General features: G+C 44.4%; 1 protein-coding gene across 2 annotated transcripts in view; it reads right to left on the minus strand.

Moving 5' to 3' along the window:
- SEH1L (SEH1 like nucleoporin) overlaps positions 1 to 17,998 on the minus strand; it is a 59,762-nt gene that overhangs the window by 15,203 nt on the left and 26,561 nt on the right. For both annotated transcript variants that reach the window (XM_077270152.1, XM_077270154.1), the window contains exons 6-8: positions 7,102 to 7,242; positions 5,660 to 5,817; positions 594 to 738 (exon numbers count right to left, since the gene is read on the minus strand). In XM_077270152.1, the coding sequence (XP_077126267.1) occupies positions 594 to 738; positions 5,660 to 5,817; positions 7,102 to 7,242 (444 nt within the window). The remainder of the gene's footprint in view (positions 1 to 593; positions 739 to 5,659; positions 5,818 to 7,101; positions 7,243 to 17,998) is intronic.

Consider the following 17,998-nt stretch of genomic DNA (forward strand, 5'->3'; position numbering starts at 1 on the left):
CAGTGCCATGATGTAACAGCGGCACCGAGAGAATGTCAGTCGCACAACAACTGTCACAGCCTAAGTCGCCCTGTAGGCCTAGCCTAAATGGACATGATCGTTGCATAAAACTCTACATTGTGCTGTTCCTCTAGCATTTCCACTACAAATGTGAGAATAAATTGGTCAATAGGTATTCGTATTTGTCTGCCACAGTCCATGTAGTGCAGTGTCAGACAATTTACCCCCTTTTACAAAAGGGAATAGCAATGACTACATTGGATATTTATTAATATATATTCAGGAGTATCAGAGAAACAGACCGATAATCAGGATTCAGAACTATTATTTAACAGGGAATACAGCAATTTACTAAAACACAATCTTCAAGTAAGTGCACTTTTATGGCTTGTAGATATATCAGCGATGAATTCAATCAGAACTGTTGGAGGGATTCATGTAAGGACCACAGCACTATGGTAAGTGGTAAAATTCACACTCTTAATAGAAACAGGAGGAAACTACACTTTATACAGTAAATCACTGCTTTATTTCTGTAAGATCTGACTCCATGCAATTCCTAACTCTTCAAGTAATGGTCGAGCACTGCCTACCTGGATGAAGATGACCCATTAACGGAGTTTGGTAAACTTTGATTGCCGGACCCAACAGAGGACACGGAGAATCCTTGGTTGGAATTCACAGGGTTCCCATCTCCCTTTAGGACACCAGAGCATTTCCAATTGTCCATGTAGTTTGCTGAAGAGAACCCCATAGTAAAAACAAATAAGACAATGATACCATTGGCTAGAGATATAAGAACACTAGCACACTCGTGATCAGGGAGACCATCAGAGAAAACTTAGGCTATGTTTAAATTTACAGACAGAAGATGGTGAGCAGTAATGGTGCGGTTGAGAACTCTAATGCCGGGAGACAATATTGTTTTTGTTCTAGTGGTAGTTATGGCCACGCTGGGTCCTTGGAGTGAGAAATGCTCCCCTCTCCAACAGCCCAACATTACTATAGGTCAGTACCACAAGGCTAAAGAAAATCAGGGGATAGAAAAACAAACATTCCTGCTAAAAATGGGTCAAGACGGTTCAAGTGTACAGAGCCAGCAAAAAGATTTTTTAATTTAAGAACACAAGCACCTCCCCATGAGAAAGCAAAACGCGCGTTGGGGCAGCGAGGTGAATTCTATCCTCATACATCATGGGAAAGTCGTGGTCCCATTATTGATCTGTGACCAGTTGTGACTTGGGCTACATATGTGGGAACGGGTGCAGTATAACTGGTTGTAGTATCCTTAGTGACACGCTTCAAAATTTGCATAAGCTGCACTTTGTAGAATACTGACATATCTAAGGACAGTTTATCTACCTTTCTTCCATACTGTGTCCCTACATGCACTGCATATATTTTTTTAAAACTATAAAGGATCTTGAGCCAATCCACACTTGTTACTACCCAGACATATCACGGCATTATTTGGTATTTTTAGTCCCATTGAGGATACCTGTGATGGATAGAAATACCGCCTTGTACTTGTTTCTCCTTTGCTACAAGACCTCTTGTTTTTGCTATGTCATTTGAGGTTTTATATATTGTAATAAATAAACGTTTTTCTCCTGTATTCCCTGTTGTGGTTTAGGATTACTCCATTGTTTTCCCATTTGTACCCAATTCAAGGACACAGTAGCCGAGTCCCTCTCATGACATAGCAGTGCTCTTCCCAAGATTCTCCGTTTTGTACGAACTTAAGGGTCAAGACATCGGTGCAGGTATATATCCAGGGTGTTCTTGTTTCCTTTGATCAATGCCAACAGCTCTATCAAGCCCCAAGACACTTTCTTTAGGTATCTGTAACTAAGGCATGCCCTAAATACCCAGTCCCAAGACATTGGATATTCTCTCATATCCTCATACCCCTGATTGGGACTCTAAAGGAGCCAGAATCCAAGGAGTTGAATTTTTTTTTGTTTTGTTTTATACACCCGGTTACTAAGCAGGAGAAGGTCCTCACAGCCATTGTTGGTATAGGCCAAATGAAGGCCAGTAATACCCTCCCTATCAGAGGACTGGAACGAGGCCTTGACCTCTCTGCAATATGCTTCACCGGCAATTAACCCCTTCATGACCTTGGGATTTTCCGTGTTCGTTTTTCGCTCCCCTCCTTCCCAGAGCCATAACTTTTTTATTTTTCCGTCAATATGGCCATGTGAGGGCTTATTTTTTGCAGGAAGAGTTGTACTTTTGAACGACATCATTGGTTTTACCTTGACGTGTACTAGAAAATGGGAAAAAAAAATTTAAGTGCGGTGAAATTGCAAAAAAAGTGCAATCCCATGCGTGTTTTTTGTTTGGCTTTTTTGCAAGGTTCACTAAATGCTAAAACTGACCTGCCATTATGATTCTCCAGGTCATTACAAGTTCATAGACACCAAACATGTCTAGGATATTTTTTATTTAAGTGGTGAACAGAAATTCCAAACTTTGCTTAAAAAAAATAAAATAAATAAAAAATTTAAAAAAATGGTGCCATTTTCCCATACCCGTAGCGTCTCCATTTTTCGTGATCTGGGGTCGGGTGAGGGCTTATTTTTTGCGTGCCGAGCTGGCGTTTTTAATGATACCATTTTGGTGCAGATACGTTCTTTTTATCGCCCGTTACTGCATTTTAATGCAATGTCGCGGCGACCCAAAAAACGTAATTTTGGCGTTTCGAATTTCTCGCTATGCCGTTTAGCGATCAGGTTAATCCTTTTTTTTTTATTGATAGATCGGGCAATTATGAACGCGACGATACTAAATAGGTGTATATTTGATTTTATTTTTATTGCTTTATTTTGAATGGGGCGAAAGGGGGGGGGGGATTTAAATTTTTTTTTTTTCTATTTATTTCATATTTTCTTTAAACATTTTTTTTTTTTTAAACTTTTGCCGTGCTTCAATAGCCTCCATGGGAGGCTAGATGCTGGCATAGTCTGATTGGTTCTGCTACATAGCAGCGATCATCAGATCGCTCCTATGTAGCTTAATTACAGTCTTGCTATGAACGCCGACCACAGGGTGGGGCTCACAGCAAGCCAGCATAAGTAACCATAGAGGTCTCAAAGAGACCTCTGGTTACTGTGCCTACACATCGGCAATGAGCGCATTTCTGGCCGCACGGCCGGAAGCGGTAGTTAAATGCCGCTGTCAGCGTTTGACTCGTTAATAACGGCGGGTGGATCGCAATTCCACTTGCCGTTATTGTGCGCACATGTCAGCTGTTCAAAACAGCTGACATGTCGCGGCTTTGATGTGGGCTCACCACCTACATCAAAGCAGGGGATCCGACCTCAGACGTACTATCCCGTCCGAGGTCAGAAAGGAGTTAAAGGGAACCTGTCACCCCCAAAATGGAAGTTGAGCTAAGCCCACCGGCATCAGGGGCTTATCTACAGCATTCTGGAATGCTGTAGATAAGCCCCCCGATGTATCCTGAAAGATGAGGAAAAGAGGTTAGATTATACTCACCTGGGGGGTGGTCCGATCCGATGGGCGTTGCGGTCTGGGGCCTCCCATGTTCATACGATGACGTCCTCTTCTTGTCTTCCTGCCGCGGCTCCTGCACAGGCGTACTTTTATCTGCACTGTTGAGGGAAGAGCAAAGTACTGCAGTGTGCAGGCGCCGGGCCTCTCTGACCTTTCCCGACGCCTGCGCACTGCAGTACTTTGTCTGCCCTGTTGAGGGCAGAGCAAAGTACGCCTGCGCCGGAGCCTGAAGACAAGAAGAGGACGTCATCGTAAGAAGATGGGAGGCCCCAGACTGCGACCTGGGTGAGTATAATCTAACCTCTTTTTCTCATCTTTCAGGATACATTGGGGGCTTACCTACAGCATTACAGAATGTTGTAGATAAGCCCCTGATGCCGGTGGGCTTAGCTCAACTTCCATTTTGGGGGTGACAGGTTCCCTTTAATGACAAGGTAATCCAAATGTATATAGTCCATCAATGCTACCTGACACCTAGCAGGTTATATAAAATGGGTGGCTCTACCACTGCAGATTGCCGTAGACGTGAAGAAGAGGTAGCAGGTTTTATACACCTGATGTGGCATTGCCTTCCTATTGCAGACTATGGAAGGAGCTCATAGCTATCCTCATCAAGATCATAAAACCCTCTATACCAGTCTGCTCTAAGGTGTGTTTATTACGAATACTTGATGAGGAGACCTGGCCTCAACCCTCGCACTCTTCTCATGGAAACATTGTTTTTAGCTCACAGTGCTATCACCATGAGATGGATGCACAGAAGAACCCTGCGTCATTTCACACAGGGCGATGATGGTAAATACTGCAGCTTCCTATAAAAATAGACATTGTACTAAAACATTTGATAGGTTATGGAAGCCTTTGTTTGATTCCCACCTCGCTTATAATTAAGTATGTGATATTTGGTGCCTGAGATGGACGTCTTATGGTTTTGGTTAACATATTAGACCCATGGTACATTGGCATGTTAAGGACAGGTATAAAACTTTGCCAACAGTACTAATGAGCAATGAGAAATGCAGTTTGTTCTTTTGTTCTATGCTGAAACCTTGTTATACTGAAACTAGTATAACCCCTGGAAGTATTTTCGTTTTTGCGTTTTCGTTTTTTGCACCCCTTCTTCCCAGAGCCATAAAAAAAAATAATAATTTTTTGGTCAATACGGCCAATGCTTTTTTTTTTTTTGAACGACACTATTGGTTTTAACATATCGTGTACTGGAAAACGGGGAAAAAATTCCAAGTGCAGTGAAATTGCAAAAAAAAGTGCAATCCCAGTGTTTGTTTTTTACAATGTTCACTAAATGCTAAAACTGAACCTCCATTATGATTATCCGGGTCATTACAAGTTCATAGACCCCAAATATGTATCGGGTCTTTTTTTTTTTTTTAATCTAAGTGGTGAAATTTTTTTCCAAAGTTTGTTTAAAAAAAAAATAAAAAAAAATATATGATCTATATGAAATATAGATCATATATATATATATATCATATATGATACATACATCATCATTTTTCGTGATTTCGGGTTGGGCGAGGGCTTATTTTTTTTGCATGTCAAGTTGATGTTTTCAATGATACCATTTTGGTGCGGATACGTTCTTTTGATTGCCCGTTATTGCATTTTAATGCAATGTTGTGGCAACCAAAAAAGTAATTCTGGCGTTTTGATTTTTTTCTCGTTACTCCGTTTAGCGATCAATAGATGATCAGATAGCCTGTATGTAGTAGAATTGCTCATTTGCTATGAGCGCCTGCCACCAGTGACAACCATAGAGGTCTGCTGGAGGCCTCTGGTTGTCATGTCGACCCATTGGCGACCCGCAGTCATGTGACACGGGCACCGATGCACAGGATTTTTGGCGCGCTTGCCGGAAGCGCGTGTTAAATGCCGCTGTCAGAGTTTGACAGCGACATTTAACTAGTTAACAATCGCGGGTGGATAGCGATTCCACCCGCAGCTGTTAGAGGCACATGTCAGCTGTTCAAAACAGCTAACATGTGCTGGAAAAAATGTGGGCTAAGCGCTGGAGACGACATCTAAGGGAGGGAGTTTGACATCGGCGTACTATTACGTCCGGTCGGAAAGGGGTTTTAAAAAAACAAACAAAAAAAAAAAACAGCCCAAAATAACCATTCACCTTTCCACAGACGAACGCTACCATCATCGCCAGAAGATGCCAAAACCGTGCCAGTTATGTTCCAGCTTACGCGCCATACTTGTGAGTTGTGATTATCAAACTGTGCCACTGTGTGGATTTCAAACTTTGTGACTCCCCCCGACGAGGTCAACTCCTTCCTGGAAAACATATAGGAATAGTCAGAAATGAAGGCTCTGTCCGTATCTTCAGAATAACCAGATTTACCTTTTCAGATCGGTTTCAATTGACATTTTAGTATAAGGGTATGTGCACCCATTGCGGATTATGCTGCGGATCCGCAGCAGTTTTCCATGCGTTGCACAGTACACCATGTACAATTCTGAAAAACAATATCCGCAGTGCATATGGTGCTGAAAATTCTGCACGGAAACGCCGCGGTTTGTTTGCGGCAGCATGTAAATTCTTTGTGGAGATTCGGCAACGTTTTAGACCTATTCCATAATAGGAATCCGCAGGTGTAAAAACGCAGGTGAAATACGCACAAAAACTGCACTAAATCAGCTGGGAATCCGCAGGTGAAACGCAGGGAGTTTTACCTGCAGATTCTGCAGAATCCGCTCAGAACATTCCGCAATGGAATCCGCAACGTGTGCACATACCCTTAGGATATATGGACGTCAGAGCGGTGCCTTCTTCCATGTGACAGAGCTGACAACCATTTATTAACAGTAGCACCAGAGCATTCAGTTAATTATTTAGGAGGGCAGCATATAATGTTATATTTGTTGGCCATTGAAATATACATTGCTAAAAAAAAATAAAGGGAACACTTCAACACAATTTAACTCCAAGTAATTCACACTTCTGTGAAATCAATAGTCCAGTTATGAAGCAACACTGATTGTGAATCAATTTCTCCTGCTGTTGTGCAAATGGAACAGACAACAGGTAGAAATGATAGGCAATTAGCAAGACAACCACTATAAAAGGAATGGTTCTGCAGGTGGTGACCACAGACCATTTCTCTGTTCTCATCCTTTTGGTTTAGTCACTTTTGCATTTTGCAATTCCTCTCACCCCTAGAGGTTCAGTAGCATGAGGTGGTGTCTATAACCCACACAAGTTTCTCAAGAAGTGCAGCTCATCCAGGTTCGCACATCAATGCGAGCTGTGGCAAGAAGGCCATCTACATCTGTCAGCAGTGTGTCTAGACTAGAGAATGGAGCAGATACCAGGAGACAGACCAGTACACCAGGAGACGTGGAGTGGGCCATAGGAGGGCAACAACTTAGCTGAGTTTAAGAAAAGCCATACAGAGTATTTACATGTTGACTGGGTCATTGGATGTGCATGTTGATCCGATGTGAAAAAACCTCACCATCTCATCATAGTTGATGGATTTCTTAATATTATGCAATGCCGTAATTGGTAATGAAGAACAATTAATTGACTTTTTTTTTTTTATGAACAGCAAAACTCACCTTAAAGGTTTCATGGTAAAAATTCTCACATCTTTACTTGCAACAGCCAAGATGTGGTAGGATCTGCCCAAGTTTGGAGCAAAAGCAATGTCATGAACAGGATCTGTGACTGTCATAAAGGTTTCAGACTTGACGTATTTCCTGCAAACAATAAGATTCTTATATTAAACAGGAATAAAGATTCCACATATCATAATCCAGACCTAGGATTATTACATCACAACAGATATGGGTTTTCTACCATGGGTAATCTCGATCTTTTCAGTGGAATATGCATCTTTAAGGATCGATCCACTACTGTTACACTGATGCTCTCTCCTTACCCCCTTCACATGAGCCGTATATGTAGAGCGCATGTCATGTCTCTCCCTTTGATGTGGACTCTGTTGTCGAGCCCACATCTTTCCAGGCACATGTCAGCTGTTTTGAACAGTTGACATGTGCCCCTAAAAACCGCGGATGGAATCGCATTCCATCCGCGGCTGTTAACCTGTTAAATGCCGCTCTCAATCTCGGACAGTGGCATTTAAAGTGATCGTGCTAAAAGTTGGTCACTAATCCCGCCCATCAGTGCCCGTGTCTGCAGCAAACGCGGTCGGCGCTCACAGCAAGTGAACATTTCTGCTACACACAGGCGATCTGATCATTGCCTGTGTGTAGCAGAGATGATCAGATGATCGCAGCTTCTAGTCTCACGTGGAGACTATTAAAACAAGTGCAAAGTTAAAAAAAAACACACATAACTATTAAAAAAATAATAATATAAAAGATCAAATCACCCCCCTTTCACCCCATTCAAAATAAAAAAAACACCACATTTGGTATCGTCGCATTTAGAATCGCCAGATCTATCAAGATATAAAAAGAATTAATCCAAATCGGCAAACGAAGTAGCGAAAAAAAAAAAAGTCAAAACGCTAGAATTATGTTTTTTGGTGCCCGCAACATTGCATATGTTGGGCGATTAAAAGATCGTATCTACATGAAAATGGTATCATTAAAGACGTCAGCTTGGCATGCAAAAAACGAGCCCCAACCAGGCCCGGATCACGAAAAATGGAGACACTACGGGTATCGGAAAATTATGCAATTTTTTTTTTACTACTTAAATAAATAGGAACCTAGACATGTTTGGTATGTACGAACCGGCAAAAAGTTACGTTCACGTGCGGTCGGCGAGCACGTCAAAACGCCGCATACGGACGCATCTGCATACAACGCATGTGTATACAAAGGAAAAAAGGGAAGGGGAAAAAATTCAGCTCACCAGTTTGAAGCAGAAGTCCTTGTGTGCAAATTTGCTCAGGAACAAAAGTCTTGATTGACTCAGAATGAAATTCACGCAAGGAGGTTCCTGGATCAGAGGCGTTGTCCACAACAGAAAAAAAAAAAAAGGAGGAAGTAAATCTCTAGCGTGAAACTTGGATAAAAGTTCAATTTATTTACGGTAGATCAAATCCATTAAAATCCTTGTTTCATAGTGGTACAGCAAATGATGGGGTACATGATACGACCAACGCGTTTCGGCCTGTTAAGGTCTTAATCATGGTACAATACCATGATTAAGACTTTAACAGGTCGAAACGCGTTGGTCGTATCATGTTTCATAGTGGTACAGCAAATGATGGGGTACAAGGATTTTAATGGATTTGTCTAAATAAATTGAACTTTTATCCAAGTTTCACGCTGGAGATTTACTTCCTCCCTTTTTTTTTTTCTGCCTACAAACACGTCACTGCGTGCCCAATGTTGAAGATAGGTACGCAGGACGCATATGGAAGTAACCAAGTGTGAACTTAGCCTAACCTACAGACTGTCAGGTCAGCGCCGTTATACTGATTACAATGATACCTTGGGTTGATGAAGTCCGTCTTGTGGTTGTTTAATCTGTATTTTCAGTTACGAGTTAATGATATGCCCGTGCTCGGTGGCCTGTGATGTTCTGATTAGATACTCATAATACCTCACTGACTGGCCCCAATTTTACATAATGAACATATGTACATACTGCAAAAAAAAAACCCAAAAAAAAAACAAAACACCCTTCTGCAGGCAGGTGCCGGCTGTGGCACCTGCACTGCAGCTTCATCGCAAGTTTTATGTGCTCTTCATGTTATTCAGCTAAAAAAAAAGTCAATTTGAAAAATGGTGCCCGCTGCGCCTATGCAGTGGCTGCTATCTGTGTATATAGTTGTGATCTGATAGCTGCTAGTTGTAGCGGGTGTATGAACTGTAGTCCTGGCAATGATATTCTCCTGATAATAAAATAGTCATTGTAAATAAACAACTGCACATACCAATAAAGTGACACATCCCTGAGCTCTTTCAGCCTTTATCTGCTGCTGTCCTCAAATTACATAGCAAAATCCTGCTGACAGATTTCCTTCAAGTCTGACAGAGTTTCATAGTACAACATAGTTGTAACACGGACCCTGTCTGAGCAGATGGGTCGCTTTGAAGGCAAATTTGCATTGGCAAAGACGGGCCACACACCATTCTGTGACATTACACTGCACTGGGTAATATCACAGCTCAAACTCAGTCACTAAGGGGCAGCCTTACATCTGTGCATGACGTCTGAGAGGAAAGCTTTCCTTAAATTGTGACTGGTAAAGTTGGTAAAACATCTTATTCTCAAACCACCAATACTAGCAGTGGCTGTATACATTGGAGAGCTTTTGGCTGCTACATCTCCCAACCCCGTACATACACGGCTGGACATGCGTATGTGCTGTATGGGGGAGGGGAGTAAGCAACTCTGACGTCAAGGGAGAACAAAACGACAGGCCATGTTGGAATAGAACATGCCTTAACTCTTTTTTCCTCTAGAATCTGCCATTTTGGAAATACTCTGGACACTCCCGCAGACAACACATAGTGAGCTGGTCCCACCAAACCAGTCTGGACAATCATTAAGGTTAAGTTCCCACAATGATTATTTGGGGAGTTTTTGACACTGTTTATTTTCACTTCATACAAAAAATGCAGCATCTCACAGTTCTTTATAGAAATCTCATGTCCATTGAGCTTTTTTCCCTGTTTAACCTGCGACATGCAACATGACAATTTCTCAGATTTCTCTTTGCAGATTTTCCCCATAGAATGATATTAAATGTGGAAAATCCACAGGTAAAGAAAAAAAATATATGTTTTTAATGTGTTTGCCTTGTGGAAACGCACTATAACGTCCACATACGACTGCATCTAAGTCTTGTCAAAGCAAAATACCAAAATAGGGATTTTTGTGTACTCACCTTAAAATCCTTTTCTCTGAGGTAATCATTGGGGGGACACAGGACCATGGGACGTCCTAAAGCAGTCCCTGGGTGGGAAAACAATCCACTGCAATTGCTCCTTGTACCCAAAAGTTACAGATGCGGCACTGCCGCCTGCAAAATTCTTCTGCCGACGGACGCATCTGCCGAGGCCGGAGAATGGACATGGTAATGTTTCGTAAACGTATGCAGGCTGGACCAAGTCGCAGCTCTGCAGACTTGTGCTGCCGACGCCTGGTGCCGGAAGGCCCAAGAAGCACCCACTGACCGAGTATAATGAGCCTTGATCCCTGCTGGGAAGGAATGACCTCTGACTCGGTAGGACTCCTGGATAGCTGAACAAATGCACTTGGCTACCGTAGCTTTGGAAGCGGCTAGACCCTTCCTTGGCCCTTCCGGGAGCACAAACAGGGCATCTGACCTGCGGAAAGACGCCGTCCGAGACATATCTCCTAAGAGCTCTCACCAAGTCCAGTGTGTGGAGAGCCTTCTCGGTGCGATGTACTGGTGGTCAGATGGAAGTGACCGCAACCAATAAAGCAACTTTCTATGACAGAAGAGACAGGGAAACGTCCTGCAGAGGTTCAAAAGGAGCCTCCTGCAAGACTCAGAGGACCAAATTAAGGTCCCATGGTTCCAACGGCATCTTATAGGGCGACACCACATGGGAGACTCCCTGAATGAACGTCTTAACCTGTAATCTGTTGGCAATTTTTACGTTGGAACAGGACTGACAAGGCTGAAATCTGCCCTTTGAGAGAACTAAGGGCGAGACCTAAGTCCAAACCCGACTGAAGGAATTCGAGGATGGCAGGAACGGAAAATTCAAGAGGAGAGCGTCCACGGTCCTGGCACCATGAGAAGAAGGTCTTCCAAATGCGATGATATATACGCATAGAAGTAGGCTTTTTAGCACTGATCATGGTAGAAATGAGTTTGAGAGAAGCCTGCTTGTGTCAGCACCCAGGACTCAACGGCCATGCCGTCAAACACAGGGCCTCGGAGTTCTGGTGGTAAATGGGGCCCTGGGATAACAGGTCTGTGCGATTCGGTAATCGCCAGGGGACATCGGCGACTAGTTGAACTAGTTTGGCGTACCAGGCCCTGCGTGGCCAATCCGATGCAATGAGGATTACTGGTATCCCCTCTGCTCTGATCTTCTTGATGACTCTCGCAGCAAGGGAAGTGGGGGAAATATGTACGGAAGCTGGAACTGATGCCACAAGTGAACGAGTGCATCTGCCCCGATGGCTGCCGGATCATGGGACCGAGCTATGAAATTGGGAACCTTGGAATTTAGCCGTGAGGCCATCAGATCCACGTCCGGGGTTCCCCAACGACAGCAGATCTGGTGGAATATCTCCGGATGGAGAAACCACTCTCCGGAGTCGAGACCTTGGAGGCTGAGGAAATCTGCCTCCCAATTTTCCACTCCCGGGATGTGAACCGCTGATATCACAGAGCGGTTTTCCTCGGCCCAACGAAGGATGTGGCCTACCTCGGTCATGGCTGCCTTGCTGCGTGTTCCCCCCTGCCGGTTGATGTATGCCACTGCCGTGGCATTGTCGGACTGAATCCTGGTGGGACGACCCATCAGGAAGGGATGGAATTGAAGAAGAGTGAACCGGATTACCCGTATTTCCAGGATGTTGATGGGCAGGCGAGCTTCCTGAAGAGACCAGCGGCACTGCGCAGTGTGATGGTTGGAAATTTGCTCCCCAGCCCAGAAGACTGGATTGTCACAACCAGCCAATGTACTGGGTGAAAGGACTTTCCTTGATTCAGGGAAGACTTCAAGGTCCACCACCTGAGAGACTGACTCGCTGGGGAAGAAGGAAACGACGATCGAGAGATAACGGGTTCCTCTCCCACACAGCCAGGAGAGCATGTTTTAAGGGGCGGAGGTGTAGTGGAGCGAATGGGAGCGCCTCCATAGCTGCTACCATCCTGCCGAGGACTCTCATACTGAAATGTAGAGAGTGAGTATGAGGTGGGTATCCAGCACCACTGCAGACAAGACCTCAGCCCAGTGGGTCATAGCATTAGCCACCGACGTAGCAGCAAAAGATGGGAAGAGTGCGGCTGCTGAGGCTTCAAAGGCTGAACGCGCCATATTGTTGATCTGATGATCGGATATTTTGATTCCATGGGCTTCTGCCCTGTGAATCGTTTATCGGGACGGATCCTGTGAGATTCAACAATTTCCTTAAATTTAGGATGAGTAGCGAATACCTTGTGAGCTTGTTTGGTCCTCTTAAAGGACACGGCATGATCCGTTTTAGATAAAGGTTCCTCCTCAAGTTTCAAAGCCTTATTCACTGACTCAGAGTCGAGAGTCTCCTGATCGTGCTAAAATTCCTGATCTAGGGACGTGTCAGAATCGTCCTCAAACAGGTGCTTGGCTAACCCCAATGGAAAGGGAGCGAGAAACAGAGCTCTCAGAACCCGAATCCCGGTGATGGTCTGGGGATATTGGCACGAGTCCTTTTTCTGGAAGGGCGAGAGCCCCTTGGCAAGGTACGACCCCTAGAGTACGAGGGGTTTTGAGAATCAGAAGCGTCGTCCGTAAGAGTGCCTCGGAACGATTCTAACGCTTTTGCCAGGGATGCCATAGACCGGGTAAGGGAGGTAGCCCACTCAGGGGGACCAGGCTCACTAGGTTCGGTATCAGTAACAGGTGGTTCCTGAACAGTCGCCGGTTCACAAGCTGTGCACAATGCAGTATTGTGACCCCGGGGTAATGAGACCTTACAAGAGGTACATGCAGCGAATAACAGTGTGGGTTTTCCCAGACTTTTTGAGGCGCCTTGATTGAGACATAGTAACCTTGAGGAGAGTGCTTACTAGCAGGGGAAGGGTTAAGCTATATATCTGCAGCTTACCCAGGTCCTGTGTCTTGAGTCCCCAAGGGAGGTCAGCAATGTACACTGTGTTCCAAGTTATTATGCAGATATTATTTCCTCATATTTTCTCTAAATTAACTATCTGAATTGTAGTCAGTGTTATTTTCCAGTCATCTACTATTCTAGTATAATTGCAATGTAATATAATTGCAAACTGCCTATGAAAACAGTATTTTTTTTTAAATAAACACTCAAAATGCATGTTCCAAATTATTATGCACAGCAGAGTTTTCAACCTTTTTTTTTTTATTATTTTGAACAAAAAAAAATGGTCAATTGTGAAGTTATAAGCATTATCAGCTTAATACAAAATGAAAGCAAAACAGTTTTCAAGTGAAAACTTTATTCTAGGTGATGTTACATTTGCACATAGGACCCCTTGTTCGAAAGAAGCTTCTGACCACTCATCTATTGAATGTCAGTTTTTTGGATAGTTTCTGCTTCAATTGTTTTGCATGCGGACAGAATACCCTCCCAGAGCTGTTGCTTACATGTGAACTGCCTCCCGCCATCATAGACACTCCTTTTGATGATGCTCCAGAGGTTCTCAATGGGGTTGAGGTCAGGGGAAGATGGTGGCCACACCATAAGTTTGTCCTCTTTTATGCCCATAGCAGCCAGAGATGCAGGTGTGTTTTTTTGCAGCATGAGACGGTGCATTAACATGCATGAAAATGATCTTGCTGCGGAAAGCACGGTTCTTCCTCTTGAATCATGGCAGGAAGTGTTGTTTTAGAAACTCCACATAAATTATGGAGTTCATCTTTACCCCTTCAGGGATCATAAACAGGCCGACAATCTCTCTCTCCATGATTCCAGCCCAAAACATTACTCCACCTCCTCTTTGTTGGCGCCTTAGCCGTGTTTTCATGGGCTGTCCATCAACCAGCCATCCTCCACTCCATCCATCTGGACCATCGAGCGTTGCACGGCACTCAGTGAACAAAACAGTTTGGAAGTCAGTCTTCATGTATCATTTGGCCCACTGGAGCCGTTTCTGCTTGTGTGCAGTGGATAGAGGTGGTCGACAGGATGGCTTACGCACAGCTGCAAACCTCTGAAGGACCCTGCATCTTGTTGTTCTGGGGACATTGGAGGCACCAGCAGCTTCAAAAACTTGTCTGCTGCAATGACAAGGCATTTTTGCAGCTGCTCTTTTAACCTTACGCAATTGCCTATTGGAAAGAGTCCTCAAGTTTTCCTTATCAGCATGCACACGTGTGTGCTGGGAATCAGCTACATACTTCTTGATTGTGCGATGATCACGATGAAGTGTCTTGGCAATGTTGATTGTAGTCATGCCTTGACCTAAATACTCCACAATTTGTTGCTTCTCAGCAGCCGACACATCCTTTTTCTTTCCCATTTTGGCAAAAAATGTAGGCTGCTTAATAATGCGGAATAGCCTTCTTAAGTAGTCTTGCCTTTATTTGGACACACCTGCCAAACTAATTTGCACAGGTATCTGCAATTGCTTTCAGTGATATAAGGAGCCCTGACACACATCACCATCAATTAGTTTAAATGACAAACAAAATAATTCTAACCTTATCAGTCAAACTATTTGTGCATAATAATTTGGAACACAGTGTATGGTCCTGAAGGCTGTATATCGGTTGTGACCCCCGATCATGAGATTAGGAGGGCTAGAGCAGCGCTGCAGAATCAGCGCTGGGTGTACCAAGATAGCCGCCGAGATCTGTGAGAGCGCTTCTCATGGAACGAGAAGCGCTGGAAAAGATGTGCAGCAGTAATTGCCGGTGGGCGAAGCCAAGGGCTCCGGCCTGTATGAGGAGAAAAGCCGGGGACTAAATTTGAAAAGCTTGCGGTTGCGACCTGAGGCGTCGCAACCGCTATTAGTGCCATCCTGAGGAGCGCTCCTTCATCAAAAATGCTCGCTGCGGACCACCCACAGACCTGGGCTTTCTGTTAGAGGTGCGGACCTTCCATACCCCGGGAAACAGGACCCCCAGCACCTCGGCTCCCGCAGTGTACTCACGGTAGATGCGGTGGGCTGGTGCTCAATCCACCGTCGCCATAGTCAGGGAGGGGGTGGAGAGCTTCTGCCGCCTTGCGTCATCCGCTATATTAGTGGTGATGCAGTGTGGGGCTGCTCGGACGCCATACATAATATGTCCGGCTATGCACCTGGCTCCAGGAGAGGTAGATGGAGGGCTACTCCATATGGTCGCCTGCTATGGAGGGGGGAGATCGGAAGGCGAAAGAACCATCACCCGTAAGGTCAGCTCAGGGCTGGCATCCAACGTTGCAGGAAAGGATACGGGAGGAACGCTCCATGTACTTGCCTGTTGATGATTCGGGGGAGACCTAGAAAGGGTCCGTCGCCCCCATTCGCTCCGTAAAGGAAAAACCCCGGATTACTTACCGGTAAAACTCTTTTATAGAGCCACGACAGCACCCACTTGAGAGAGGGGATCCGCCCCTTAGGAACAGGAAACCCTATGGAGAGAATAAAAGGGGCGGGCTCCCACAGATGGGTTACAGAGAATGAGAGGAACCGCCCACCAGTATTATTAGGCAACCCAATATCATTGTTTATCTTTAGTTAACATAAGTATAGCTAACTACAAGAACCATTCACCCTTATCAGTGCTCTTAGGCAAAATAACTTATTAGGGAGGGAAGTGAAGGGGTGCTGTCGTGGCTCTATAAAAGAGTATTACCGGTAAGTAATCCGGTGTTTTCTCTTCGCCACGACAGCACCCACTTGAGAGACTTACAGAGATAGTCATTTGGGAGGGATCACCGTGTTAAGAACTGATCTACCGAAAGACAAGTCAGATGAGGAAGACAAGTCTAATCTATAGTGAGTATAGAAAGTAGTAGAAGACCAGGTTGTAGCCTTACATATCAGTTCTATTGGAACCTCCGTTCTCTCAGCCCAGGATGAAGACATTGCCCGGGTAGAGTGTGCCTTTACAGTCTCAGGCGGGTTCTCCCCTTTTGCTGAATAGGCGAGGCAAATTGCGTCCCGAATCCATCGAGAAAGCGTGTTCTTTGTGACACTAGAACCTTACTTATGGCCCTGGAAGGAAACAAAAAGAGCCCTGCTCTTCCTCCAGGGGCTAGTTCTGTCTAGGTAAGCTATTACGGCCCTTCTTACATCTAATGTATGGTATTTTTCCTCTTCCTGATTTGTGGGGTTACTATAGAAGGAAGGAAGGAAGATTTCTTGGGATCTGTGGAATTTGGTCCCTACTTTAGGTAAGTAAGAAGGGTCTGTTTTTAAAACAATCCTATCCTGGAATATTGACAGAAAAGGAGGATCTACCGATAATGCCTGAACATCGCCTACTCTTCTGGCTGATACTAAAGCAACAAGAAAAGCTGTTTTAAAAGAAACATTTTATGTGGGCCGAGTGTATTGGCTCGAATGGTTCCCCTGTTAGGGCCTTTAGAACTAGATTAAGATCCCATGGTGGTATGTGGGGAATCTGGAATGGTTCTGCCCTTTGGCATGCTGAGATGAACCGTGCTACCCATCTGTCTCCTGCAATATTGTGACTATACAGGGCTCCTAGAGCAGAAACCTGCACTTTTAGTGTACTGACCCGATAAGCCTAAGTCACGTCCTTTCTGGAGAAACTCTAAAATAGCAGAAATAGTTATTTCTCTTGATAGAGCTGCTGGGTAGAAAGTTAGACATTTTTTCCATATTCTTACATATATGGTTGTTGTAGACCTCTTTCTACTGAGTAGAAGGGTATCAATCAATCTCTCTGAAAACCCCCTTAGTTTTAATAGTTGCCTTTCAAACACCAGGCTGTCAACCGTAGGCCCTTCACATGAGGGTGGTTGAAGGGACCCTGAGAGAGAAGGTCCTGAGTCTCTGGAAGGATCCATGGATCCGAGACAGACATGGCTCTGAGACAGGAAAACCATGGTCTCTTGGGCCAGAATGGCGCTATTAGAATTATGTTTGCTTTGTCTTCTCTTATCTTCCTGATTACAGTCGGAAGGAGTATTAATGGAAGAAAGGCATAAGCTTGCCGGAATGTCCATGGAACTTGGAGAGCACCTAGGATATCGGGATTGTCGGACAGGAACAATGAAGAGAACTTTTTGACCTGTCTGTTGTTTCTTGTTACAAAAAGGGAGTGCCTCACTTCTTGGCTATCATCATGAAGATACGCCGACTGAGTACCCACTCTCCTTGATGGAGTGTGACGGCTGAGGAAATCTGTCTTTGAGTTGTCCACTCCTCTGACATGCAGTGCTGACACAGACAGGAGATGTATCTCGGCCATAGATAGGATCTCGTCTGTTATAGTTCCGCCTTGATGGTTTATATACGCAACAGATGTCATATTGTCTTAAAGTATCCTTGTGTGGGTTCCGTGTAACTGCGGAAGGAATTTACATATGGCATGATATACTGCTTTTAGTTCCCTTTCATTAGATGAATCGTTCGACTCACTAATAGACCATTGGCCTTGAACTATCTGGTCTTCCAGATGTGCACCCCAACCAGTAGGACTGGTAAAAATTATTCTTGAAGGTCTAATCACCCAAGGGACTCCACCGACCAGATGGTCCGGCTCTAACCACCAGTAGAGGGACTCTATTACATTTAATGGGAGGTATAAACGACTACTTAAATGGCCTTGTAATTTTCCTTCCTCCTGTAAAATTGTGTACTGTAACTGCCTAGTGTGGAATTGAGCCCGTGGAATTGAGCCCATGGAACCGCCGGAATGC

Source organism: Ranitomeya variabilis, chromosome 6, assembly GCF_051348905.1.
Source record: "Ranitomeya variabilis isolate aRanVar5 chromosome 6, aRanVar5.hap1, whole genome shotgun sequence".
In the NCBI taxonomy this organism is placed as follows: Eukaryota; Metazoa; Chordata; class Amphibia; order Anura; family Dendrobatidae; genus Ranitomeya; species Ranitomeya variabilis.